This window comes from Corvus cornix, chromosome 12, assembly GCF_000738735.6.
Source record: "Corvus cornix cornix isolate S_Up_H32 chromosome 12, ASM73873v5, whole genome shotgun sequence".
In the NCBI taxonomy this organism is placed as follows: domain Eukaryota; kingdom Metazoa; phylum Chordata; class Aves; order Passeriformes; family Corvidae; genus Corvus; species Corvus cornix.
This window is the reverse complement of record NC_046342.1, coordinates 19431358-19448235: the sequence shown is the minus strand read 5'-3', so window position 1 is coordinate 19448235 and position 16878 is coordinate 19431358. Positions and strand designations below refer to the sequence as shown.

Below are 16878 nucleotides of genomic sequence, written 5' to 3'. Positions count from 1 at the left end.
GGAAAAGGTATCCAGTGTTGCTTGTGCCTCAGGATACTCCCAAGTTAACATATTTGCAGTCAATGAACTTGGCTGCAAAGCAGTGACATTTAAAGTCTGATTTTGTGCATGGGAACAGGCAGTTATCTGTATGGAACAGAAATACACTTTGGGAGTGTGCCTTCAAGGGAAGGAGCAACTCTACACTCAGAATCCATCTGGAGAGAAATTCTGGGAGAAATTCGCTCACTTGGAATGAATTCTCCGAATTTCAGCTGTCTCCTTCATCCCCCCCCCAGCAAGGGGAGGGAATACAGTGAGGAATACAGCTGCTCTGCATTCACAGCTTGTCCTTCAGGAGACAACTGGTCACTTCTTGAAACTGTGGCAAAGCTGAACATGAGCAGTAAAGCAAAAAGCAGGAAATGGGGCAATTCAGGGAGCACTGAAATTCAACCCCAAAGCTGACAAGGGCAGCCCCTTTTGCTGCTGGAAGGTAGAGCTGGCACCTCACCCGTGCCCACGTAAACCCTTCCTGCACAGCCCTCTGAGGGTAAGAAGAAAGCAACGATAAAACCACTGAGCTGTGCACAGAAACCCTGTAGACAGCTCGCATTTGGATCAACTTGGAGTTTGGATAAAGTTGGACAAAGCAGCCTACACCCTCCTGTCACCAGTGAATGTTAAACGATGTGGCAATTTCCTGTCAGAGCTGAATTATGTGCTCCTGCTCCTGTTCTTGCTGGTCTGTTTTTGCCATCTAGTGGTAAAGAGACAGAGCAGGGAAAAAGCAGAGAGCTGAGACAGTGCATGAATGTTATCCATGCACGTGTCAGCAGGACACACCACAGGAGCAGGGGTGTCTACCTAAAGGACCTCAACATCGACTAACCCTCAAAAAATCAACCCAACAAAATATCTCAGTACTGGGTTCCCCCCACATCCCTCCAAACAACAGCTGTGGGTGGGGTTTGTTCAGTTTTTTACCACGTTTAGCGCAGTCAAGCTGCCAAATGCCACCAAGAAGTAATCAGGAAAACAGCTCAATATCTGAGGGCAAGGGAAGCATTTTAATGGCCAGGCTATAATGACAAATCCTTTTAAGGAGGAAAAAGGCGCCCTGCAGCATTTCTAAGCATCCCATTCATCTCTTGGGAATGGAAGGAATAGCTCTTTGTCATATCCAAATGGTGCAAATCTTCCATAACACAGGGCAAATGACCAAGAAAGCTGCATAAGCCTATGATCAAACCCAACGAAATAAATAAAATCCACAACGGAAAGTGCTGTTCCAGTTCTCTCTGTTTTCAACTCCTGAGGCAAGGCTGGTTCCCTCTGACACCAACGAGAAGCTGCTGTTAATACAAAGCACCACACACTCAATCTTTGACACAACTTTTACTGACAACACAGACTTGTTCCCACGGGAAAATCAGAGGAATGGCACTGGAACCACCCTCCCCCTGCCATTCCTTCTCTCTGTTACCCTGCTTTCCTGAGACAAGGTACAATGGCAGCGAATTTGCTGCTTAAACACAGCGGTCAGACAGGCACAGCACTGGGGGACATTCCCTCAGGGACATTTCCCATCTGGTGTCACCTTGAGCAACTTGATTTCCAGCCCTTGGCAGGACAGTGCTCCAAGGAAGCAAAGGTTGAGGAAACAGGAAGACAGAAAAAGATGCCACAAAGGGAGGAGTTGAGGGGGGTTCAGGTAATGTGTAAATTCAGTTCCAAGTGGGTTGCTGCTCTTTACTAGGGTCTAATCCAGGCATCAGCACCCACTCCTTGGATAGGCCATAAAAGCCTCCAGAGCATTCTCAGGTTTTTAGTTTCTTCACTAACAACGAAGCCTGGACCAGCCATGCACTGGCCAGATCAGTCCTGGGCCTGTGCCAAGCCCTCCTCAATCAGGGGCAAGACCATACCCTTGCCTATACTTACTGAGGATTGACACTCCAGGTCATCTTCCTCATAGTCAGGGTTTACCTGATGGAACAGAATCACAGGCACGTCAAAACTCCAGCACAGCTGCAAGGGGGAAACAGCCTGAGCACCGCCTAAACTCTCGTGGTCACCAAAGCCCTGCGCTCCACAGCACCACCAGGCACGCAGAGCACACTGCCCAAACCCAGCATGGCTCACCAGGCCAGAAATCAGTTAAATAACCTGCAAACATGCAGGGACATTTATCTCATTCAGGAGAATCACTACAGGAGCAAGAGTACAGAGTTAACCACTTTATGCTTTTTGTTTGTTTGTTTAAATTCCAAGTGGAATTTCCAACTAGAAATTACTGGCTTGGAGAAATCTTTTAGAACAAAAACTATTCTAACCAAGGATCAGGTGAGCAATCTCCTCTGGTATACTCTTGCATGATCTAAGAGCATGTTTTTGTTTTGGCTGATTAGAAAACCCAAGATTTACTGGAAAAGCTCTACACTGGATCACTACTGAAAAGGATTTGCAGTGTGCATGTGACAAAATGCTTCTAGTTTTCCAATCTGCTTATCAGAAGAATACAGAATGGGATATTTAATCTGGACTTTTCTCTATCTGCAGCTCTTACAGACTGGTCTGAAGTCAGTGTTTTCATTTTACACTCAGTTCTACGATTCTGCTCAGAAATCAGTGATTCGAGAGAAGTTACCAACACTTGAATTCATTTTCCCCCAAAGGCTCTCAGTCATTTACCATTTATTCATCAGTTAATAAAGTCACATTGACTCCAGTGCACACGTGACAGGATACTATTTAGTGCCTATTCTTTGCAGGAGAAGCTCTTGCCTCTAGAATTCGTATAAAAAGTTTCATCAGCTCACGACTACCCCAAACCATGGTATTCTTTCAGCTCTTTCATCTTATTTCCTATGTTTAGCATCTATTTTTTATTAATCCAAATGACCACTCTCCTCCCCTCCCCGTGTCCAGTTCTAGGGTGGGAAATGACAGATTTTGAGAAGGTGCCAAAGGAAGAGAACACGGTGCAAGGGCAGGCAGAGGTGCCAGCCCAGCCCCACGTACCTCTGCTGCCAGGTAGTGCCCTGTGGCCAGGTGCTTGAACCTGAAGAGGCTGTTCCAGTAGCCAGCTCCCCCCCGGCAGGGATCGTGCTGCACCACCTGCAAGGGAAGGGAACACACCCTGAATGCAACACAGATCCCCTTCCCAGCAGGATCTGCCTCACTTCATGTGCAGGGAAGAGCAAACAGAGCCAGGGGCTGGGAGAAGACAAAACCACCTCTCATCTGTGACCAGCACAGTGCAGGGAATGCTCTGAGCTGGTTGGGATTAATTCACTTCAGTTTATGAATGAATTAAAGAAGGTGCTCTCCATGTGCATGTGTTGCCAGGTCTTGAAACAAACCCTTAGAAAAGGCAACAAATCCATTACTCTATGGCTATAACTCATTTTTAACTGCTTAAAGTGGATGAGGGAAGACACCTGGAAACATCTCAAATGCAACAATGCTGTACAAAAGAATATTTATATTTACTGACCAAGGGGGGCAAGCAGAGCCTCCAACACCTGTAACCCCATATTGGCTGCTCTGAGGGTACACCTGATTCCTTGAGGAAAACTCATCACAGCTGCCCTGCAGCTTTCAGGGAAGAACCATCTCACCTATGCCAGGTAACTGCACACACATGGGCAGTTACCACAGACTAGTAACATGCCAAAGTAATGCTAATTACAGGCAAGCTTCCATCTGAAATACAGGAGAAGCTGAATATCACAGCAGATACTTCTGGAACAGGAATACAAAAACACCCATCCGTCATAACAACTCATTTTTTGATTCTTATATGCACTCCATAATTTAATCAGATTTAAAATCATAAACCAACTCTAATAATACCAACAGACTGAGGCTATTTTCAGAAGCCAGTGATGGCCAAGGTGTTAGTCACTCTGTGTTAAAAGCCAATGGAATAAAGGCAGCCAGTTCAGACAGACTAGCAAGGGGTTGCAGCCTCCTATCAAATGAGGATATGCATAATCACATTATTCCACACCAAAAATAGAGCCTTCAGTACACTCAGCAGGACAGTGGAAATTATAAGCTGTTGTTAAACTTCAGTGACTGGTAAGAAAATGACTTCATTGATGTTTCTCTGTGCCCTTTTTCTGTAGTGTAAAGCACCTGAGTTCAAGAGCTCTGTGCTGCACCATCAGAGAGCAGAGCTGCACTGTGATTGTGCACAGAAAGCACAGCAAGCGAAGGAATTTTAATTTAAACTTGTAACACCAGGAAAATTTAACCTAAAGAGAGAAATCCAGATAGAGTGTTTTTAAACAGAAGCAGTAATTGTTCCCACCAAGCCAGCCCCAGCCTGGGTTCCAGTCCTTACCTCCACCTCCCACAGGGCTTTGGAGCTGGTGGCAGACGTGGCTGACTGCCTGCCCGTGGTCCTGAGGAACACGTGCTGCTTCTTCCTGTGCTCATCACACGTCAGGAACTTCTCCTGCTCTGCGTGGAACAGCCTCACCACGTCCCCCTGCCAAAGGCAGGCAGCAGGGTCAGCAGGGGCAGTGCCCAGCAGGGCCCCAGCTGCAGACAGGCACAGCTCTGGCTCTCACCCCTTTGAGGATGTCGTCCTTGTTGTCGCTCCATTTCATGAAGAGCACGATTTTCCAGCTGGTGTTGCAGTTCACTGAGTTGACCTAAAAGGAGAACAGACACCATCAGTCCCACTGTCCTGTGCCTGCACAAGATACTGCCATGAGCCACTGTCTTATTTTTTAGACAGCTTTCACCAGAACACTGCAGGCCTGGCTGCATTGCTCTAGAGAAGGGAAGTCCTTTCTGTATCTGCTCCAGAACAAGTGACTCAGAACTGACTTGCATGGAAGCCACCTGTTACACATCTGTGCTGGTAGGTTTAATTTTCTTCACAGTGACTAGAATGGGGCACATCACTGTGACAACTTCTGACTTTGAAGGAACACCTTGTTTTTAGCCAGTCATGCAAAAGAGACTGAACTCAATCCTCTGCCAGCACCCAAGAGAAAGTGGAGCTCAAAGACTTTTCACTTAAGTCACTGATTACCAGGATAACTTTTCCTAAGCAGTGCCACAGGTACCAGCCAACTTGCTGAATTCTCAACCATACACAAATAGCTAAGCTGAAGCACAGAGGGGTTTGTACAGCTGCTCCAGCTGTGCCAGTGTCCCCTTACCTCATTGCATCCCGGATTATCCACAAGCTGATGGCTACTGGCATGGAGAGGCTGGCCAGCATTGACAGGATTCAGGACTACTTTGTCTCCAATAACAACCTGCAGAGAAGTGCAGCATCAGACAAATTTGCACACTGGGAAAGCTCTTTTTCTTCCTTTTTTTTTCCCCCCAGTGGAAGTGATGGGAGGAAATCACCTTTTTGCAGTCTGGAGAGATGCCAGTCTGAGTATTCCACAAGGATTCTGTTTGGTTCAGAATTTAGCTCACCAAACTCAGTCACTGAGGCAAAACCCCACTATGCTACTGGACTCAGAGCCTTGAAGAAGAAGCAGACTGAGCTCTGGGACAGGATAAATGATGGCTGATTGATAAATTCACCATGTTTAGGTGCAAATATATACCCTGCCTAAACCCCAGAGCACACTGAAGCTTATGACCTCCTGGTTTTAGGAAGATCCTATACCCAAGTGACTCAGATTTTGCAAAAGAAGAGATGAAAATGGCAATGCATTTAATCATTTCCCATGAACAGGAACATTTCACTTCCTTATTACCTCACTCCTCATATCCAAAGTGATGACGAATTTTGATTCTAAGCTGACAACACTGAAAACAAAGATGCTAATTATTCCTTCCAAACCTCCTGAAGGAGCTTAACACTTCCTACCATTTTGAATTGAGCAGGAATTGTGCAAGGCCAGCCTAATTAGGTCCCTTATTCCCTCCAATGTTAGATCATTCCACGTTTCCAAAATACAAGTTACCATAGCAATTTTCCTCCCCCTCATGACAGCACAGCAAAAAGGTTGTTCCTGCATCATCATCACGCACTCAGAGATCTGTACATTGCATTAATTGCAAGACAGGTCTCCCAAATCCAGCCTGTGCCCACAGGGAAGTGTGAGGATACTGCTCCCAGCACTTACACTGTCCCCGATGGAGCGCAGTTTGTAGAAGGGCTGGATGTAGAACCAGGAACCTTCATTTCCAGCTTCATCCAAGGTCACCCTCATTGCATTCTTCTCTAGCAGAGCTGGAAGCCTCTTATTTACTGTTAAGTATTTGTTACTTTTTAAGTGAAGCAGCTAGAATAAGAATCAGAGTTCAGTTCTAAGAATGCTCCTCTTCCGCCCCTCAACAACCCGAGCGTGCACGAGACAACTGCAATGCTACACAGGGCTGCAAACTGAACTGTGTACAAACACTGATGGGTGCAGGCACAGCTCCACTCACACACAGAGACACAGAACAAAACACCTTCAGTTAATCCAACTGTCCCTTCCCCAGCACGGACACACACATGGAAATGCCCTCACCACTTACAACAACCTGCTCAAAAAAACCCCGGACCAAAACTCGTGAAATGCTGGGGACTGAGTGGTTCTTCCTGGTGAGAGGCAAAGCTGCTCCTCTCTTGCTTTGCTTGGTCTCATTTAACTGAAAATGTAACTACTTCTATTGATTTTCCTTCTCTGTGTCAGTTTATGGTTTAAGTGTCAACATTTCACTGTGAGAGGACATTTGGTGTTGTACATGTGCCACCCTCCAACAACTCTAATGAGGGCTCTAACAACTATTTCTGAAGAAAACAATCAATGGTGACCTCAAAACCAAACACAATTAACCCATAATAAAAAACTGACCTCATCACAGGTTTAACACCCAGGCCCTGCTTCCCAGGATCCCACCTCGGGGCATGGTCAAACTGGCAAAACTACAGACTCCTGACCATGAATTCCAGAAATTTAAAGTCCGCTGAGCAGGGAATTTTCAACTAAATCCTCTTCAGCTTGCACAGACGTTCACAGCCTACCTGGATGACATTCCCATACTGGATGACAGTTCCCAGCAGTTTTCTGTTTTCAGTTTCATTCTGTTTCTTTTCCAAATCCGCCGCATGCTGAAATTAGGGGAGAACAGTTCAGCTGCTAAGTGTTTTAGAAAAGGGGGTTTTATGAAAGTCCCTTTTCTTTGAGATTATTTCAAAGCACTGGAAAAACAGCAAGCATCTGAAAGAGCCTAATTTCTTTTTTCCTCAGCTTCCAACAGCGTAATTTCCAATTCCCTTTTTCAACTGTTTGGGGAGATAGACACACAGCATTTAAGTAACCTGTAATTTGGGTACAATTGGACACAATTTTGGAATAAAACATGAGATGAAAAGCTCAGACAAGCTAGAAAGCAGATATCTAGTGGGGGGAAAGGTGAAAAAGGGATGGGTAACAACTCCAGCCAGGAGTTCTATTTTCCTTTCTACTGACTTCTACACAAAATGAATGAAAGAACCTCAACTTTGATTCTTTATTTTCCTTTGCCAACACAGGCTCCAGCTGCCCTCCAAGCTGTGTTTTTCTGGAGGCTCCAATGCCCCTCCCTGTGCAGCAGGATCCTTGGGAAGATTCGTACAAATGCCCACTGCAGCTCTGGATTTGAGAGTTCCTGACCCCCCACACCAGAGCTTGTGCTCCCTGAGGAGATGGATCCTGTGTGCCACAGCTGAGCATTCCTGCACCACACCAACAGGGCAAGGAAAGGGAAAGCCCTTGCTAAATTGAATTATTATAAAGACACAAAGACCTAGTTAATAATTTACAGTGAGCCTCTTGCCATTTTTGTTTTACAAGTGAGATATTTGGCCCAGGCTGTTTTAAAACAATTTCATTTGGTAAAGAACTTCTCCTTCACTTTACAGGAAAGATGATGTTTTGAATTAAAAACATAAATCTCTATTTGCTTTAACTCCTATCTGGAGGTGGAGGGCAATTTAAAATTGGACTTTTTAGGAGGCTGAGCATCAAGGCTTATGGTTTGGTTCTTGGGTCTCAAGGACTGTGGCAGGTCCAGTTTTCTCTTGGAGAAGAAAGTGTCCACAGTTCCTCTCTACAGGGAGGTGAAGTACCAATAACACAGGACAACGGAGCAGTTCTTTGCACACTGTTAGAGAATGTCACCAGCTCCAGCTCACTTAAAATCTGCTATTTCTAGATGCTGTGCTAGGTATGAAAACTGGCTTCTTGCTCAGGAGACCCTGAGCTACAGCTGCTCCTTCAAATTCAAAATTTTATTCAGCCATGCAATGCAACACAATTTTCTCTGTACTACTAAAATACAACCTTTTTGCTTGATTTCCAAGTATTCTGTCAAGAAAAGGTTTCATCAAGACACTGGAGCCCTCCCCCAATAACAGCAACCGCAGCCAGGACTGCCCTGCCACACGGGGTGCCACATTTATTATAAATACAGAAAACAGTGTATTCTGTGGAAGTACAACTAGGAGTTAGGACATACTTCAAAAGCATCCCCCAAACCCGACAGTCTCCCCGGGAGAACCACTTTTCTGGCCACTAGATGTCAGCTCCTCAAGCAGCTCAGATGCTGCGACCACAGAGAGACAAGTGTCCCAGATTTTAAATCCCTTAAATGGCATTAACTTAAAATAACCTGACCTCAGCATGGAGCGCTCCATGGCAGACAATAAATTCCACCAGCAGACAAACAGAAGCCAAAAAAGGCAAGTGATGATGATGAACACATCTTGCATCATCAACTGCGTTGGAAACGCAAGGCACTGATAAAGAAGTCTCACCCTGGGCAGAACTCACAGCTGTGAGCCCAGGCACAGGGTCCCATGCACAGCACAGGGTGTAGAGCATTCCATGCACCAGCAAGTGGAAAAGGTGACATATGGACACGCAGGAGGAGCAGAAGGAAGTTTTGATACGAGTGACGTACACGGGACACAATTATTTTCAAGCCCCGGGTCGCTGCAGACCTGATGGGCCCACCTGACTTCATGGCCAAGGGGTGAAGATTAAATAAACCCCCATAGAATTGTAAGGCACTCAAATCCTTCTGCTAAATCAAGCAGCTCAAGGTGGGACATGTCTGTGCAAGCATCACTCAGCTGGGGCTCATCCTGGAAAAATCTCATCCTGTATTTCCAGAACATTGGCACAAAAGGGTCAAGTGTCAGAAAAGTAGGGACAGGTCCCAAACACCTGCACTGGGATGTCCTATGGGAAGGGGAGACAACTCCAAATGAGACTGTAATCCAGGGCAATTCCAAAGCCTTTTTCTTCTACATGTGGCAGTATTTAGACTCTATTTTCTCATAAAACCCATGAACTCTCCCCTTTCCTGATACAGCAAAACAGCCAACCCCAGAACCCCCATCACTCTAAGCTTGCTGCCACAGCCTACATCCCTTATCAACATGAGAAACACGGCCCAGGTGAGGGAGCTTTGTGCTACCAAAATAGCTTTGTCCCTGCCAAGCTGATACTTTTGGGTTATAAATACATTTTTCTGAAGCAGAAGGAGTCCACCAGCGGGTCTTTGTGAAGTGCAGGAGCGAGGCAGCCATATGGCAATCAGCAAGTGACACTCTCCTACGGGGCCATTTCATATTCCAGGCTACAATGAGCTTAATATAGGCTTAAAGAACCTAAAAATATTTAGAATTGTAATTTTGACATGAAGTACTCCAGCTATGTAATTTTAACATAAACACTGAGTTTATTTAACTCTGAAGTCAACAGATGGTATTTAAGTTAAGTTGGCTTTTTTTTATATAGGAGCTCTAAAAACAGCAATCAACTGCCTTACTGAGTTTTCAGCTGCTGAATGTCAACATTTTACCCAGAAAATATTAAATACTGCAAGCTAATACGGAAGGAGAGGCTGTCTGGCCTTATAATTACTCATAATTACCCATCAACCTTTCCATGTATCAACAGCAGCGATGCTTGTTTGAGCAATCCCAATAGATTGATCAGACCAGCAGCTCCTGATTTCCCACGTCAAGATGCAGTGCCTGAGAATCCTCTGTGCAATTCTTTCAAAGGTCCCTTTTTTATGCTGTTAACACCCAAAATGCTGCCCTGGAGCACCATTATCTTTACCACAGGTTAATGACAAAAGCTCCAGGGCTACCCCAGCTTTACCCCAGCATCACAGACACAGTACTGGGGGATCCAGACCTTGAGCAGAAACAGGAGGGGCAGACACTGATCTCTGCTCTCTGTGAGCAGGGACAGCACCCAGGGAACGGCTGGAGCTGTGTCAGGGGGGTTTAGGTTGGAGATCAGGGAAAGGATCTTCCCCCAGAGGGTGCTGGGCGCTTCCCAGGCTCCCCAGGGAATGGGCACGGCCCCGAGGCTGCCAGAGCTCCAGGAGCGTTTGGACAGCGCTGCCAGGGATGCCCAGGCTGGGGTTGATGGGGTGTCTGGGCAGGGCCAGGAGCTGCTTCCAACTCAGCTTATTCTGTGAATTTGTCATAAATCAGAGGATTGAAACTGTGAACATCTCCAAAGGAATCCTGCACGCTGATTTTTATGTACACGCGGTGTCTGCTCCTCAACTGTGCCAAGCTGACTGGAAATCCTTATTTAAAAAGCAGGATAGCTGTGAGTGCTGAGGGTGAGGAGGGCCCTGCAGAGGGATACTCACGTGCAGTTTATTGAGCAGCACAGCATCCGTGGTGCTGTTGGCCCCTGGCTTTGCTGCCTTCCAGAACTGCTTCTGCGCCGAGTACCGGTTCATGGGACATAGCTTGAACAGGCAGTCTAGAAAAACATGGAACAAACACAGAGATGGCTTCAGCCAGTCATAATTATCTGGATACTTGCTGCTAACGCTCTCCAAATATTCCAGCGGCAAGGAAAGGTTTATAAACAAATTCCAAAAAGCTCTTGATCAGACAAATGCTTTTTTGAGCAACAGGAATGCTGCCCCATGAATGATAAAAACCAACTGCTGCTGCCAACATCTGATGCAAGACCAGAAAATTTATAACTTGTCCCAGTCAAAAACGGTACCAGACTAAAATGGGAACACGTTCCAGCGCTTTCCCAGGCAAACAGACTTGGTTTCTGCACTTTCAGCTTGGAGTTTTTTACTTCAGCAGGTAAACTATGTCAGGGTGGGGAGTTTTGCTTTGGATTTTTTCACTGCTGTTGTTGTCTGTTTAGTTTTTAAATCAAATCCCTTCTATTGCTAGGGAAAACAGGGCAAAAAATTAAGAGAACCTCACCTAATAAAGTGGCAGCAGCACAAAATACCCTCAAACAACAGCCTGCCCAAGCACAGACATTCAAGGCGTAGCTCGAGGTAACATCAAACCCTTCAGGGTGTCAGGTTCTATACCCAATGCATCAACACAGTTTATTTAACATTCTGCCTGGCAAAAGTCAGGAATCACAGCTCATCAGTCTTATTAAAAATACATTTCTGTATTAGAGATGCTAACTTATCAGTAATAAACCCACATGAGCTGCAGTGACTGTTTTTCCTCCTCTCGTCGCTAAGCAACGGAACACGCAAAAAAATAAATTCAGCTATTCAAAGGCAGCGCCCAAAGTAGCAGCTCAGAAGTTCAAACAAAGTGCCAGAAGAGCCAGGAGGCTGTTCCCAGCCTCTCTGGCAACAGAGCAGATGCAAGGCTCAGGCTCCTCGTGCACACGGCCTTTCTCCAGGCTCCTGGGGTATCCATCCCTACAGGCAACCACCGCAATTTGGGAGGCACCAAGGTGAGGAGAGACCCACCTGGTTTATCCTCCCTGCCTGAAAAACGGAGCTGCTTGTTCATAGGCACTCTGCATGCAAGAAGGGAGAAACCCCACACCAGAGATAAGTCATGGCAGCTCTGCCAGAGGCTGAAGTTGAAGGGGCTGAGACAGACCTTGGTAATTTCACCTCTGGATGCCATTTGAGATTGACACCTTCACTCTTGTCATGCCTTTCCTCCAATCCACCCCCAGAGCACACCAGGCAACATCAAAACCTTTCACAGAAGGGCAAAGAATCCCAGAATGGTTTGGGTTGGAAGGACCTCGGAGACCATCCCATTCCACCCTGGTTTAGCAGCCTGGGACACCAGCAACAGATCCGGCAGGAGCTGGGTACGGCACCGGGGCCCTTGGACGCAGCGACACCGGGGAAGGACAGAGCTCAGGGCACGAGGAAGGAGGCTGAACTGCATCTCTGCAGAAACACTCGGCTCCACTTCCATCCACACTGCCAGCCTAGGGCTGCTGAACCACCAGCAAAAGTGCAAACCACACTCTCCAGGTTTGCGCTCTTCACCATCTTTTTCATTTCCACCAGGATGATTCACAGCGATTGACAGCACAGCAGAGATTCAAAAAGCCACTGCGGGCTGGCACTTCAAGCTAAGACTCCGCATTGTAAGCAACACACCAGTTATAAAATTTTCTATTTTTGCTTAAACCATCAGTTCACACAATGACAGCAATTAACACACAGAACTGCAGAGAAGAATTAATTGTACGCTAGATTTAGTCACAGTGCACTTCTTTCCATCCTTTTCAGTCAAGAAAGTTGTCAAGTTAAGCTTAACTTCCAAATTGTTAACTGCAAGTAACCCCCTCTCCTGCCTAAAGCACCCACAGAGGGCTACAAGTGTGTTTGACCTTGTCCAGTGCAAGAAAGCAAAACACAACATGTTTTTCTTGGGTTTTCGCCCCAGTAACAAAGCTACAGATCTAAAACAAACAATGAAAAGCACCCAGTATATTTTTTTTCTAGTATTTCTCCTATGAAATCTATTTCTGAAGTGGTTGAGAAGTTCAACTTTATCTTATTCACCTTCGTATGGCCACCAAATGTATTTCACCACAGTTCAAAATACATGAATTTTATGACCAGAAGACTTTTAGATCTCCAGACCCCATGGCCGTGGATGTTTACAAAGCCAAGGATGTGCTGGCTGAGTCCCATCACGGTCATTGATCTGCAACCCACAGTCCTGATGACTGTGCAAGATAAAGCCACTCGTATCGGACACCATCCCTACAGAATTTAGGTCTATTTCTACAACAGGAGCCCAAAATCCAAAGCCAAAACTTAAAAATGAAGCCAGAGCAGCAAACCATCAGCTCCCTGCTCCGCTCAGTGATTCCAGCAGCTTTAGCCACAGAGGAAAGGTGATAAATAAAGCAATTACTGCACAGTAACGACATCTTTTTATAGACTGTTTGTTGAATATTAACCAGGAAGGAATGCATTTTCCTTTCAGATCTTCACGATATACGGTGAAAAATGGCAGAAGTGCACAATGAAGAAGTATAAAAATAAAATACTACGTCACTGTTGATGAAACGATGATACATCAAGCCTGAACACCCAACAAAGGTCCTGCAGGAAAAAGGGATTGCATAATCCTACACTACCCCAGCAGGATGCTGAATGCTACATGGGCACATATTCAATGTGCATTTCAACGCTTCCAAGCTAAATCCTGCTCTTCCGTCAGCGGCTGCTCTGCACGGAATAAAGCGAGGCCGAGCACGGCTGCGACGGCACCACGTGAGAGATGAATGCTCTCACTGGTGGGACACGCAGCCCACGTGGGCCTCTGCCACCTGCAGCTCCCCGAAATATCACGGCAAGGATTGGTTACCCTCTGCGTGCACCGGCAGCACAGAGGAGTCGTCAAAAGCAAGGATCCTGGGAACGCTAGAAACTCCCGTGTTCCAGAGTATTTTGGGGTTCAAGGAAGAGGGAAACTTGCCAGCACCATTATTCCAACTGCCAATTCCTTCTACCCCATTCTTTCTGTTTTCTCTTCTCCATTTTTCATTCCCTTCTCAGTTACACCACGCTCCTTTCCAACCAGGCACAGATCCCAAACTTCCAACCCTTCCCTCCAGCCCAAGCCCGAGCAGCCCCATCTCAAATGTCCAATTTCTGCTCTCATAGCACAATGAAAAACCTGACAAAGACCAAGCTTTTCTTTTTCTTACAAAGGAGTCCATCACACGGGAATTTAAGTCACATTTAGGTAGCGCATTAATAAGATTACTTGAAAATATAATGCAAAACTTGTCAAAAATTGCAAATACCAAGGTTAGAGAGGCTGGAATGCTATGGAGAAGGGAGTATTTCAGAGCCCACCCAAGACATCATCACCTTCTTTCACACGAAGTTGCCTAGAAATATGTAAATCAAACATTCCCAGGCAATTCCAGCCTCCCCTTCAGAGGCTTTTCCCACCATTTGGGGCATTAAGTGATGCCATTATGGTAATTCTACCCTTGGTCTAGGAGGACAGCTCAGAAAGCTCCTGAACAGGCACTGCTGACACCCAAAGCTCCACCAGGCAATAGCAAAGATTCATGGAATCATGGAACGTTTTGGACTGGAAGGGACCTCAAAGCTCATCCAGTGCCACCCCTGCCATGGGCAGGGACACCTCCCACTGTCCCAGGCTGCTCCAAGCCCCAATGTCCAGCCTGGCCTTGGGCACTGCCAGGGATCCAGGGGCAGCCCCAGCTGCTCTGGGCACCCTGTGCCAGGGCCTGCCCACCCTCCCAGGGAAGGATTTCCTTCCCAATATCCCATCCTACTCTGCCCTCTGGCAGCGGGAAACCATTCCTCCTTGTCCTGTCCCTGTATCCCTCCCTATCTTTTCTGTAGCTCCTTCAGGTGCCATCCTGGTCCTGTCAGAGCTCAGCTCAGTTTGGAAGGCCCCAGCCCATTTTCCTCCCTCTGCCCTTCTCCAGCGTGCCCGTTGCAGAATGATCTGGAAGCAGTTTCAGCTCCAGCCAGGCTGGTTGTGCAATCCACCACTCATCATTTTTTCCAAATCTCCACTGCCTATTTTAAGCACTTAGAAGAAGGTCTTCACCAACTTTTCTGCAGTTGGAGAGAGCAGGAATCAAATACTTTGTTGGCAACAAAAAGGTGTGCCGTTATTTCGGGTTTTAAACCCAGACTCTCCAAAATGCCAACTGGAGAAAGGTAAGAACCAAGAGAAATTACTCCCCCTCACAAAAATCATACTTTAGGGTGCTTTCAAATGAGGGAAATCTATAAAGATGAAGATTCTTTAAATAAGTCACTTACAAATCCACTGAATATTTAACACCAACACAGCTGTTTCTTCATTACTTGGAAAAAACCAAACTCTTTTTTGCACAGCAAAACTAAAATTAAAAGAAAACCAGCAATTCCCTGCTGAAATTTAGCAGTTTCTCTTCAGACTTTTTCTATACTTAGATACCTGATATTTTCCCAAGGCCAAAGCCTGCTCACAGGAGAGAATAAATACACAGATAGTATTTTTCCTTTTTATTTTAAATATGGAAGAATAGCTGTAATGAAGAAGTAACATAGCTGGCAATGATGGAAATACTGTAAATAGAAGTTGTTGACTTTATATTTACAAAATTGCACAGCTTTAATACACTCACAAGGATGGTAATGCTCCACAAGATGAGGAGTTTATTTAAAGACAAAATGAAGACCTCTCTTGTGCTCAAATGCAGTATTTTCACACAGGAGACTCGGAGAATAATACAAAATGCACATATTCAATCACAGACAAGTTTCACCTTTTCAGAAACGCCTGGATTACTCCATCATCTATTTCTATACTTGTTCCTTCTGAGATTTAAAATTAATAGATGACAGCCTAAGAGGTTCAAAGAATATAGAACAAAAGCAGCTACAGAAATGTGTTGATTATTAATCATTCCTGCATTTCCATGAAGAAGGAGAAAAAAGAGCCTTATCCTACTGAAATGACTCTCTATGTGATGAGAAGACATCCTTTCATTTTCAACTTGCAGTGATCAAGCTTTGCTGGGAGCACAGCAGCTCAGTTCAGAACAGGGATTTTGTCAGGATGCAGCAGCACTCACCTTGTGCTCCCAAAGGAGCTCCATCCACAGCTCCACCCAGGAAACCAAACCTGGACCCTGCACATTTAACCTGGTGGAAGAACTCAGCTGAATTCTAACCTCGTGTTGCCAACAGTTCTGCCATTCCACACGTGGGGAAACTGAAGCACAGGTGAGCAGGGCATTGGTACGGAACAGAAAAAGCTGGGGCTGCCCCTGGATCCCTGGCAGTGCCCAAGGCCAGGCTGGACATTGGGGCTTGGAGCAGCCTGGAATGGTGGAAGGTGTCCCTGCCCATGGCAGGGGTGGGATTGGAGGAGGTCTAATGTCCCTTCCAGTCCAAACCATTCTGGGATTCTATTCCAGGCCCAAAGATCTCGTAGCAATCACATCCCTCTGCAAAGCAGCCCAGTCACTCGGGATTCAAACCCTGCACTAATTACATGATAAAATTTATTAGAGGTTTCTGCTGTGGTGACGTCTGTTACCTCCCTGCTTTGTGCTGCTGCATCTTGTATTTCAAGGGCTTTCAATGCTTTGCTTTTTAAAGCAGAATAAAGGGGGGAAAATCACCCTTGTAACCAACATTGAAACAGAGTGTGCACGATTTGTGATCTAAATATATTTTAATTTTTGTGTTAAAATAACCACCCTCAATTCCTATCTGCAAGACACGAGGGTAACCACCCTCTTGCCATTATATTCATTTATGCAAAGCCCTACCAATGGGAATTGCTGCTTCATTTGTTCAAGCTGTAACAACACAGGAAATAATGTAATTGTTATTAACTTGGAGCTGAGGTATCAAAGCCAAGGGAGAAGACTGAACAGAGATTTCAGAGAGAGAAAAATTATATACCTGAGAGCTGGACACTGAATATCAACGTCTGCTAAAGCCACATATTCAGCAATGAAGCATTAATTAAAAAGCAATGGCTTTTTGACCACGTAACTAACTAGCACATGCCTGCACCCAACACTGTGACTTCACAAAAATAAACACAGCATTTTAGATTTATTGAAATGTGCTGTGGGATAAGGCTGTCATTAGAATCATGGAATCACAGAAGGGTTTGGG

The 16878-nt window shown here is 45.7% G+C and overlaps 1 protein-coding gene across 11 annotated transcripts in view; it reads right to left on the bottom strand.

Annotated features, from left to right (window-relative positions):
* ITPR1 (inositol 1,4,5-trisphosphate receptor type 1) overlaps positions 1–16878 on the bottom strand; it is a 160309-nt gene that overhangs the window by 102106 nt on the left and 41325 nt on the right. For 7 of the 11 annotated variants that reach the window (XM_039559038.1, XM_039559036.1, XM_039559037.1 and 4 more), the window contains 8 exons: positions 10609–10724; positions 6974–7060; positions 6087–6245; positions 5160–5258; positions 4560–4643; positions 4331–4477; positions 3004–3099; positions 1924–1968 (listed from right to left, as the gene is read on the bottom strand). In XM_039559038.1, the coding sequence (XP_039414972.1) occupies positions 1924–1968; positions 3004–3099; positions 4331–4477; positions 4560–4643; positions 5160–5258; positions 6087–6245; positions 6974–7060; positions 10609–10724 (833 nt within the window). Of the gene's footprint in view, positions 1–1923; positions 1969–3003; positions 3100–4330; positions 4478–4559; positions 4644–5159; positions 5259–6086; positions 6246–6973; positions 7061–10608; positions 10725–16878 lie in introns of those variants that run through there. The other 4 variants (XM_039559040.1, XM_039559046.1, XM_039559047.1 and 1 more) reach the window with 2 other exon arrangements.